General features: G+C 44.0%; 1 protein-coding gene across 1 annotated transcript in view; it reads right to left on the bottom strand.

Moving 5' to 3' along the window:
* The window catches only part of NFXL1 (nuclear transcription factor, X-box binding like 1), a 624,964-nt gene that overhangs the window by 479,135 nt on the left and 133,636 nt on the right, over positions 1 to 12,193 (bottom strand). Inside the window, exon 11 of the mRNA XM_078678225.1 lies at positions 945 to 1,067. Coding sequence (XP_078534351.1) covers positions 945 to 1,067 — 123 coding nt within the window. The remainder of the gene's footprint in view (positions 1 to 944; positions 1,068 to 12,193) is intronic.

Here is a 12,193-nt window from a genome sequence, read left to right as displayed (position 1 = left end):
TTTCCCTAGGATGGCTGCAGCACTTTCTGCTTGAAGTGTTGGCAGTCAATCAGATCTCAGCACGCAACCTGCAGTTCACAGAGCCTTTGCGGTCCTAGATATTATCAAAAAGGTTGCTTTATGGACAAACAGCTACCTTTCTGCCAAATTTGGTGTAATTCCGTTCAGCGGTTGGGGCTGTAGTCATTTGGGAAATCCCTAAAGGAATTTGCATGATGAAAACGCGTTTCTGGGCACTCCCCCCTTTTTCTCGGCCCCCACTTGATAGATCGCACCGAAACTCTAAAGACAGCAGCTAAAGTGAGTGTTGTACTAATTTAAAAAAATTTGCGAGGATGTGTAAGACGGCGACAAAGTTATTGGCAAAACAAAAAAAACTTTTCCTATTGAAACAAGGTCCTAACTATTACTACCTAGCGGCAACACTTTTTAATTGGTGCGCAGTCCACAATCAAGGAAAATGCACCATAGGTATTACATGGCCCCTGGATGATAACAAACTCCAAGATACTTAGAACACAACACTTATTATGACAAGGGCCTTTGATCAAGCCTTTGCTCCTTCACCTCAGAAAGGAACTGAAAACCCATCTCTGAGGAAAATCACATTAGATGTTTACAAAACAATCTTGATCCCTGTTTGCATATATCAAAAACAATCCTAATCCCTGTTCACGAATGTCAAAAAAAGACCCCAGCAACCTGTTCCTGAACAAACACACATACTGAGGGGACATTGTGCGTAACACTTTTTTACTACATTGTACAGAATTGATAGTTAATAAAACTGAAATTTGCTAAACATTGTAACGTCTGTTGTTAAGCCTCGAGTTTATTGAGAAAACCATGTAGGAAAATAAACTGCTGTGTTGGTTAAAAAGGCTGTTCTCAATGCGCCCTTAAAAGCACACAAGCTTAGTTAGAAAAATGTGCTTTACACTTACCTTCCTCTTGCACTGGTGTCGCTGGCAGTCACGAGTCTTCGGGCATTTTGATTCACACTGATAAGGCTTATGACATGGCATGCGTTTCGTATGTTTTCCACAGCGACACTGTTTTTCAACTTCCTAAACAAGTAAAAAAATAAAATTTCTATAATTTAAGCTGCTGGAACATAGGAAAGTATTCTTATGGAAAACAAATCAGTTGCTGGTCTACATGCCCACTTCTTTGGGACCGTTCACACGTTCATCTCAGGCCGATGCAAGCAACTACCACTTGCATTGGAATTGGACAACAGGAAGAAAGTTACAGCTCTTGTTTTGCATTTGAGATAAAGTACAGTACAAGGATATTGCAACTCATCAAGGAGTTCCTATATAAAGGTCATGGAACTATAAGGTGATTTGCAATATCCTTTTAATAAACAGCAGAACGTATTTGGTTTATCCTAATACAAGGTCATACTGACCAGCTTCACGCAAAAAAGCGTAAATCCTTTAAATATTAGGATTGCAAAAATTTTAAATAAAAAAGAATTTTCAGTATGAAATGAAACACATCAAAAAGTATTAATTACTTTAAAAAACACTGGAATCAGATTAATGTAAATCAGAGTAAGAAAGGGCTGTAACTCAGAATGAGTAGTAATGTGAAAAGGCATTCTTTCTTTCCTGTAGTTACCTATGTGATATCATGTTGCCATAATGTCTCCTTTCAGCGGTTCACTTTCAAATTTAGAAAAACAAAACAAATATAAAGAAAAGCCAGTTCTCTTTTTGTTGTTTAAGCAGCACCTGTTTTTCACCTTGGCTGCTGGCAGCGTGCATTATGTCACACCTCGACTTTAGCAATATATTACAGTTGAGCAGTTACTTTATTTTCTTATTACAGATCACTAGAAATGTAACAACTTGACTGCCATATATGCGATAAAGTATCCTGTTGTATGTAGATTAGGTAGGCAGCAGGACACGTCTTCAGGTTATTAAGATATATTTATTAAGTTACACAAAATAGGACAGCAGAGCAGTAACCCTCACAGCTGACCAGACCATCAACTGCCAAGGCTGGAATCTTCACATCACAGATAGAACACTCTTGGGTAGTATGGGAGACTGGTAAGATAAGAACACTAAGAAAGGACTACAGAAACCAAGTAGTCATATTGAAGTAAGTATAAATATACAACACATCTTCTCCCTTTACAGATAAAACACAAATGAAAGACTCAAACACATACTAAGAGTTAAAGCATGGAGACACACGAAGAAGAAAACATATAACACGTAGGAGGTCAGCGATCTCATGAACTTCCAGAACACGAAGGAAGAGAATCAGGATCAAGATGAGAATGATGATGAAAATCATGATGACCACCTTCTCCCCTTCGATTGACAAAACATGAAGAGCCAGTCTACTCTCTACAATCCGTCATTGTGGCCACCAAAACGGATATAGAGAGTTCACTTTCTCCAATCAGTATTTGTCCGTCGCGGCTTCTTGCTAATTTTTGAAGATAGAACAGTTCTGGAAGAATGTTCCCAAAGATAAATTTGGAGCCAGTTTTCTTACAGTCCAAAATCTAGTTCTGGACCAGGTGTCTAGGTTCTGGATCTTTTCCTCAGGTTGTGAGCCTCTGGTTGTAGTTCGGGCCACTAAGTTCCCTTAAAAATTGTATTTCCTTTGTGGACAAACTGTCTCAGTACTGTGGGCTATACAGCCCAGTTCAAATCGCGGACCATTTATCCTGGTTCAAAGAACCACCTTGTCACAACTTTCTGTCGTGGTACTGAAACTCTTGTCCGTCACGAATCTCAGTCGTGAACTCTCCCGGTCCTGGGACTCCCTTTGTCCACTCCTGGTACTGATTGTGGGACCTTTGTCCTCTTCCGGTTCTAATTCCGGGACCTTTGTCCCCTTCCGGTCCTTGGACGTCCTTTGTCCTTTGTCATCTCCCGGTTCTAATTCTGGGGCCTTTGTCCCCCTCTAATTCTTTCGGTCCTGGTCTCCTCTTTTGGTCCTGTTACTTTTTTTTTTACTTCTGGCCCTTCTTGCTTCTCTGACATGGTTAAGGGCCCGCTTCTAGATGCGGAACGTTTGCCCCTGTTAAGAGTCCTGTGGCCTGCTTCTGGGCTCGCTGTCAACCAAATGGACTCTTTGCCCGACGTGTGTCCCTGTTCAGGATCCTCTGACCAACTTCTGGGTCTGTCACAGTTCAGGGCTCTTTGTTCTAGTTTTAGGCTCTTTGTCACAGTCCTGAGCTCTCTTGCCTGGTTCTTGGCTTTTCGCCTTTCTGGACTGGACTGGACTGGACTGCTTCCGGTTTTTCGACTTTCCTGGTTCTGCACTCTCTGTCCTTGTTCCGGGACCTTCTCACTTTTACACAAAATGCTTTAAATTTGTCCCGGTTTCCAAATGCAGGTGAAATTGTAACCATCCTATTACTGCTTTCATTATTGCTTTGTTGTGCCACTCACGATCTTTTTTACACTGCGAAGATGGTGATCCTGACATTGAATAACTTTAATTTCAGAAGCTCATTATGATATTTCTTTTACTCCACTCGTACTGCCAGCCATTGACAATGAAAACGAAAACACTTGAAATACCTTAAAAATCCACTAGATGGCAAACTTGTAAGAGACTAGTAAACTTTAATTTCAACTTGTTCGTGGTTCCAAGTGATTACAAACACTTTAACTTTTGCCCGGTCTCTGAGCTCAAAGGACTTTTTTTTTTAATTCCACTAAGCGCAGACGGGAACATGTTCTCTCAGTATAAAGTATCATCAGGCTGATAAATAAATGCTCTCGCTCACCTTAACTTCCGGATAAATGCCAAAGTATGTCCCAGAATCAGTACCGGGAGAGAACGAAGAATGTCCCAGGACAGGAAGGGGACAAAGGTCCCAGAATTAGAACCGGAAGAGGACAAAGTATGTCCCAGGACTTGAAGGGGACAAAGGTCCCACAATCTGTACCGGGAGTGGACAAAGGAAGTTCCAGGACCGGGAGAGTTCACGACCGAGATTCGTGACGGACAAGAGTTCCAGTACCGACAGAAAGTTGTGACAAGGTGGTTCTCTGAACCAGGATAAATGTTCCGCGACTTGAACCAGGCTTTATAGCCCACAGTACTGAGACGGTATGTCCGAAAAAGGGAAAATTTAAAGGTAATTTTGAGGCCTGAACCACAAACAGAGGCCCATAACCCGAGGAAATGAACCAGAATCTTGACTGTGAGAGAACTGGCTCCAAATTTTACTACGGGAACATACTTCCAGAACTTGGTGAGCCTTGGAGGCACTTGTTCATTTGTTCTATCTTCAACAATGAGCGGGAAGCTTCGAAGGACAAACTCTGATCGGAGAAAGTAAACTGTCTATTTCCGTTTTTGATGGCCACAATGGCTGATTGTAGAGAGTAGACTGGCTCTTCATGTTTCGTCTTTTGAAGGGGAGAAGGTGGTCATCATGATCTTCATCATCATTCTCATCTTGATCCTGATCCTGAGCCTCAGCCTTCGTGATCTGGAAGTCCATGAGGTCGCTGACCTCCTACGTAGTATATGTTTTCTTCTTCGTGTTTTCCAGACTTTCTCTTACAATGTGTTTGAGTCTTTCATTTGTGTTTTATCTGTAAAGGGAGAAGATGTGTTGTATATTCATACTTTCTTCAATATGGCTACTCGGTGTCTGAAGTCCTTTCTTAGTGTTTCTATCTTCTAACCTAAGAGTGTTCTATTGAGTATGTGAAGATTCCAGCTTGGGCAGTTGATGGTCTGGTCAGCTGTGAGGTTTACTGCTCTGCTGTATTATCTTATACTATCTTAATAAATCTATCTTAATAACCTGAAGATGTGTCCTGCTGCCTACCTAATCTACTTACAACATATCCCCCGTGCACTAAAAAGATACAAGTCACCAAAACGTGCCAAGACTATACAGAGGAACGAGGCCGTAGGCTGGGTTTCTTTATAAGGTGATGGTAGTACGTTGTGACTTGCAACATCCTTTTAAGACACTGAAGAGGGCATTATATTCCTTATAAGATATGGTCATACAATCACCCTTCCCATAAACCACTTAACTCCTTAGCATCTTGGTCTTTCATATGCAAAGTAAAGTAAGGTTGCAGAAATGAAGATTAAAATCCCCGTAGTGGGAAATTAAACACACCAAAACGCATTTTGTAATTTCTTGCAAAAAAAGTTTGAATTGATTAATTGTAAATAAGATTAAAAATGCGTTCGCTCAGAATATGTAGAAACATGCAAACAGATTGTATCTTTCCTGTAGTGACTGAAAGGGAGAGGTGTGGCACAGCGACCAGAGCGTCTGGTCAGCAGGGATCACGGTTTGATCCTCGGCGGCAGCTCAGCATCATGTGACCTGGGCAAGAGCTTACTTAATCTCCCTGCTGACCCCCACCGCCTTGAAACCTTAATGGGTGATATGTTCATGCTTTACAAATATGGATTAATATTATATTAGTGTGAAAAAAATAAACATGCTGCTAGAAATATTATCTTAATGCTGAAGACTTTTTGTTTTAGAAAAACAGATCATAAGAACGAAAAGCTAGTTCTCCTTTTCCTTGAATTAAACTGCAGCCATAATTGCTCTGTGAGCTGCATTTCACTTTTGCTGCTGGCGCTGGCAGGAGGCACTGCCTTGTCAGAAATCGACTGTAATACCTTATTACAGTTGAGAAGCTATGTAATTTCATTATTACAGATGACCAGAGATGTCAGGTGACTAAAAACGTCACAACTCACCTGTAATAGAGAAATTAGAGGCAGCTTTTTATAAAGGATTGCAGGCTCCTATGTATTATATGGAAATTAGTGAGATGTAGTACTGGGACAGTAGGGGTTTATGTATTATATGCATATAGATGAAGCATCATTTGAGCAGGTGTTTGTCGAACATCTGTACATACTTTTGTGCTGGAGCGACACGTAAACGTGTGCAACATTAATTAATTAATTATGGGTTTCTAAAGCGCTAGAATCGACTCCCGAAGGAGTATCTCTGCGCTGTAGACCACTGGGGAACCCGTCCTGGCTTTCCCTGTGAGATGGTCCCTACTGGGTATCTCCAAGGTGAAACCAGGCATCCCCGGCGTATGTGGGGGGCCGTTGTGGAGATGAGGCAAGCTAATGCCCAGAGTTGCCGAGTGTGATTCCTGGTTAGAGTAGGCACCGAGGCGAGAATTATCGAGTCCGCTGACCCTGGTCCTCGACCCTGCCGCGTCGGGAATAGAACCCTGGTCCCAGGCCGTTCTCTGCTTCCGGGTCTGCCACCTCTAACCAGTGAGCCACACCACTCCACTTGGTGGAGCAGTGGCACTCAGTCCATCACATGGTGGCGCAGGCCTGGTCTAATGCCTTTGCTCTGCTTGGTCTGGCAGGCTCTTCCCAATTTCTTAAGCAATCAGGAGAATTCAGTTCCTGTCCAAAAAAGGCTGGGCAGGCCGCAACAACAAGCGACCAGGAGAATTCAGTTCCTGTCCAAAAAAGGCTGGGCAGGCCGCAACAGCAAGCGACCAGAAGAATTCAGTTGCTGTGCAAATGGGCTGCGCAGGCTGCAACATCAAGCAACCAGGAGAATTCAGTTGCTGTGCAAATTGACTGGGCAGGCTGCAACATCAAGCAACCAGGAGAATTCAGTTCCTGTGCAAATGGACCAGGCAGGCTGCAACAGGAAGCGATCAGGAGAAATGAGTTATTTTGCAAATGGGCTGAGCAGGCTGCAACATCAAGCGATCAGGAGAATTCAGTTCCTGTGCAAATGGACCAGGCAGGCTGCAACAGGAAGCGATCAGGAGAAATGAGTTATTTTGCAAATGGGCTGAGCAGGCTGCAACATCAAGCGATCAGGAGAATTCAGTTCCTGTGCAAATGGACCAGGCAGGCTGCAACAGGAAGCGATCAGGAGAAATGAGTTATTTTGCAAATGGGCTGAGCAGGCTGCAACATCAAGCGATCAGGAGAATTCAGTTCCTGTGCAAATGGACCAGGCAGGCTGCAACAGGAAGCGATCAGGAGAAATGAGTTATTTTGCAAATGGGCTGAGCAGGCTGCAACATCAAGCAACCAGGAGAATTCAGTTCCTGTGCAAATGGACCAGGCAGGCTGCAACAGGAAGCGATCAGGAGAAATGAGTTATTTTGCAAATGGGCTGAGCAGGCTGCAACATCAAGCGATCAGGAGAATTCAGTTCCTGTGCAAATGGACCAGGCAGGCTGCAACAGGAAGCGATCAGGAGAAATGAGTTATTTTGCAAATGGGCTGAGCAGGCTGCAACATCAAGCGATCAGGAGAATTCAGTTCCTGTGCAAATGGACCAGGCAGGCTGCAACAGGAAGCGATCAGGAGAAATGAGTTATTTTGCAAATGGGCTGAGCAGGCTGCAACATCAAGCAACCAGGAGAATTCAGTTCCTGTGCAAATGGACCAGGCAGGCTGCAACAGGAAGCGATCAGGAGAAATGAGTTACTTTGCAAATGGGCTGAGCAGGCTGCAAAAGCAAAAGCTGCATGTGCTGCTTCCACAAACTGGGAAGCTGCATGGTCATCAGCAAAGACACAGGACTACGCCGTGAGTGAGCTGCTTCTCACACTACTTTACTGAGCCGCAATAGCGGCTTGTCTGGGGGGATGGGGAGGAAAACAGACAATACACACAAATAAGAAAAAAAATATAAAGAACACACCTGCTGCCCGACGCTAATTTCCGTGTCCTTGCAGGCTCTGGATGCGGTCTCCAACTCCTTCCCCCTTGGATCGCCTCCGCTGACTGGTGGAAAGGGGGGGAATTCCGCCCTAGGACAACACAAAACCAGCCAATCCTGCAGCTCCAGGTAACTCAGCGCTCACTTTGAGGCTGGGGGCCTGTGGCTGCAATCCCTCGGCTGCTTCTCAGACTTGGGCCTGCAGGCTCTGCAGTACGCAGGTCAGATTGGTCAGCTGCTGGCAGCCGGCCAATCTGACCTGCGCTCTGGCAGGGGGCTGCATTACTAGTGCAATTGTACTGATTAGTTCCCCCCTCGCACCCTGTAACAGAGCGAGCCTTGGGCACATTAATAAAAGGGTCTTTATTGCCATTTTATTAATGTGTGTGCCTGCTGCACTTGCAGCAGGCGGGGCAACGCTCCTCCGCCATAATTTCTTATGCTGAGCCGCTGCCTGACACTCAGTCTAGCTTCTCAGTGGCACAAATGCTGCAATTCCAGCGACCCAGGCAGCACAGCAGCAGTCATGCATAACATAAGGTCAAAACTGAAGTGCATTGCCAAAGCGGCACTGGACACGTTCTTCATGCTGGTTGCACCACAGGCCAGAATTGAAGGGCACAGGCAGAGCAATCTCCATCGCACTGGAAAGGCAGCGCCGCTTATCAGGACTAAGGTCCATTGGCAGAGCACAGAACATCCACAGCATGGGGTACACGGACGGAGGAGTCCGTTCTCTCTACTGGAATAGCTGGAGGTGCCACTCACCAGCATCTAGGCACACTGCCAGAGCTGTGCACGTCCTGCATGCGCTGCTGCAGGTGAGACTGAGGCGAGTTAGCTAAGCAGCCTAGGGGGTTCATGCAGATGCACCTATATGTGCTGCAGATTTACAAACAGACTGTCTTTTGGCCAGAGGAATCCCCAGGATTAGTCTGCCAGCCGTAGTGAGTCTCTGGTGATCTTCACCTCATGCACAAGAGTTGGACGACCACACCAGCGTACATTTAGCGCAGGTGGGATCCGTATTACAGAGGATGCCACACATTCATCTGTAGCCCTTTCTGTAATATAAAAGCACCCAGGCAGTGTAAATGTCTATTGTGTACTCTGGCACTTTGGATAATACAGCCCCAAGTGTTCTTTTCCTTGCACGCTCCCTGAGAGAGGCAGAGAAGACGCCTTTGAAAGTGGTCAATGTTCTAAATGGCAGGAGACTGTAATTCTGAACACGGCATAACCCTTTATTGGACCCTGCCTTCCCAGCAGTGCCCAGACCTTTGACAGATACTGCAGCCATGTTTTATAGTCACTTTGAGTTCGAAAGAGGACACTGCAGCCCAACTAGGGGAAAATGACGTTCTACATGGGAGGCAGAGGGAGAACAACAGACGTGTCCATGCAGTGCATGCACAAGCAAGCGACTGCCCGAACTGTAGTGTGAGTGGCCCTAACTCAGAAGGTCTGCAGCAGTCTGCGCCTTGAATCTGGTTCCTGCCCAATACACAGCGAGACTGAGAAGCCAGGCTACGCGAAGCAATGCTGGTGTCCAAGATGAAGAAGACCAATGTATCCATGGGAATCTGAAAGAATGAGCAACAGACCTGGGACTCAGAGCGAAGGGTGGAGGAGGCGAATGGCAGGTGTCAAGTAGAACCACCCATACAGGATGAGGAAGACCATGCAGGTAAACAACTGCTGGGAATGACCCATGATGACCGGATCAACTAGTAAGAAGCCAGACCTGAGCAGGGACCGTCTACAAAAGGTGCTTTAGAGGAACAACATCAGGTTAAAACATCCATTTTGAAGTTTACCTCCAGCCTTAAATGGTCTTATGACTTTGAAACATCTGGTTTGCTTTGACCAGCTCTCCCCTAAATTATAATTATTTACACATTCAAGCCTGTGGCTTGTTCTGCTGTTAAAGATCCTGAACATGTTGGTTATATATACCTACAAAGACATATTTTGAAGACGAATGAAGAAAACATGCCTCTACCCTGGCCATGCTTGTACTGGTCATTACATTAACCCTGGCTCAACACCGCTGAGCCTGGGAGAACTGCTAGCTTAATGGCTCGTTCAATCATCACAAATCTACCATTACATCCTTATAAGCATTGATCTATCTAAAGCGTTGCAATTAAAGCAGGATGCAGAAGCACCACAAAAGGATTCCTCTACTCTCCCAGAGATTCTCCCAAAGCCATTTTTCAGGGGCACCTAATTTCTCCTTTAGGAGGTCACAACAACCTTTGGCAAATAACCATCAATGGCAACTTGGAGCAAGCTAAGTCACAACAGGTCAGGTAAGGAGAGTTGTACCATACATATCATGAACTACTATCCCCTTTAGAGCTTGACTTTCTCGAAATAGCAAGACTGCAGGAAAAGCTATTGAGAAAGAAGAACAGGAAACAAAGAAGGGCAATTCACCTTGTGCTACTCGGACCACACTTGCTAAATCCCATGCTGAAGGGAAACACTTAGACATAAGTACCAACACTTTTAATGGCTCTCCTTTCGTCAACCTTCATTAGGCCCACATATGGCCATCCACACACTAAGTGCTGAAAGGATAGGGATATCCCTAAAACACAACAATTCCCAATTAATGACAGCTTACAGCAAATAAGTAATTCCTATTGGATCAATGCTATCATTGATCAAAATGTAAATGCAGATCCTGACTAAATTTTACCAAGAATATTGCTAAGGTGACGAAAATGAAAACTACAAAGTTGGTCCACAAACATCTGACCTGGCACAGGGTGCCAGTTGTGATATGGGCTCAGAATGTAAAATTACAGAAAAGAGTACACATTGCTGAGTGTGACACTGAAAAGCTATTGGATATCAAAAGGCAAACATGCTCTAAACCGTCTGGATTACCAAAGAACTGAACATGCATCTTTCCAATTTTATGATAGCCATGTACCACATTGGTACAAAAGGGGGTAGTGATGCTCGGTCCATCCCCACCCCCTTTCGTTCCGCATGTACCACATCAGCAGAAGAGAAACAATGGTGTCCAATGCTCCCCAAAGTCGTCCTGCTTCAGCCCTGCATTTAAAATATCTCAGCAATGCTCACCATTAAAAGACACAGATCAATTTCATTATCATGTACTTTTGATTCACTTCGACTTACTGCCTGCAAAATGTTTCTTTTCATCATGTATAATGTGATATACCTGCACTGCGTGTTCCTGGGGTGCCAGTCATATAAGACTGGACCTTGTATGATTACAAAGCACTACCACCACAAAAAGTGGGTTTGTTTTTCTTTCAATGCAACCAAGAGTTTCAATGTATACACGGTATAGATTTTTTAGCCTACTGGTTAATGTTTTCCTTTTACAATCATTTGCACAGCCTGGTGCTTGTCAGTGTAATTGTATGCATCTTTGTTTGCCATGGGGTAGCAAGCAGAAGCAAGCTTGAATACAAGTCTTGAAGCTTAAGCAAAGTTTGTCGCTCTTCAAACTCTGAGAGGACATGGTTGTATCCGGCAAACAGACGTAACCAAAGGCGACCCGCCTCCTATGCATAACCTAAGTTGCCCAAAGAACAAGAGGAGATCAAGATCATATCAAAAGTCCACGCAATCTGATCATCCTGGACTGTGATGCACACACAAAGAACACCAAGCAAGGAAAACCACGGTGAAAAGCGGTCTGACTGTGCAACACAACTGAAAACAAAGACAAGAGACCCCTCAAGCAACATGAGGCAGAATGAGGCAGAATGATGTGTAGGTTAACAATCTTGCTTCATAAGGTTAGTGCTTAATATTATTATGCTGCAGCGGTTAAACGTGATAAGATCCAAACATCACAAGAAAAGAACTCTTTATAAAATGCCTCTGTAGTCTCTCTAAACTAGAGAAACAGTGTGGAATGTTCCTATTTGTTTAAAGACACTGAACCCACTAGTATAACTTCACAAGTTAAACGTAGATGTAGTTGGAGCTGCAATGAGGTCCTGCATCATAAAGATCTACATGTTTCAGCCATAAATGATTGCCAGTTAGGTCAGATGGCTTTCTTCAGGACCAGTATATTATGAGGATCCCTAGTTGAATTATGCCTGGGACTGAACACTACTTGTGCAGTCAAATAGTTTGTGTGTGCATTGATTCTGGTTTTTGCTGTGCATGTCTTATGGCTCAAATCAATATTAAGGAACTTCCTCAGGGGTACATCTGAAAAAAATCAAAAGAACGAATAGCCACATGCATCAACCAAAAAACTGGTTGCAAACGGGCAGATTTGCAGAATCTGCCCCTTTGCGACCGGTATTTTTGCATTTGGGATGCATTATCCCAAATGCAAAAATCGCAATTTAAGGAATCGCAAAATTTGTGACTACTTAAATTGTGATTGCATATAATGAAAAGCAAATTACAATTCCTTAAATGCAATGCATTAAAGCAAAAAAAAAAATGGCGATTTCGCAAATATGAATCACAAATTACCGTCAATCTAAAGTTGATGGTATTTTGTGATTTCTTTGA

The sequence above is a fragment of the Lissotriton helveticus genome, chromosome 2_2, assembly GCF_964261635.1.
Source record: "Lissotriton helveticus chromosome 2_2, aLisHel1.1, whole genome shotgun sequence".
Lineage (NCBI taxonomy): Eukaryota > Metazoa > Chordata > Amphibia > Caudata > Salamandridae > Lissotriton > Lissotriton helveticus.
Note: the sequence above shows the minus strand (reverse complement) of the source record. Positions and strands in the feature narration are given on the sequence as shown.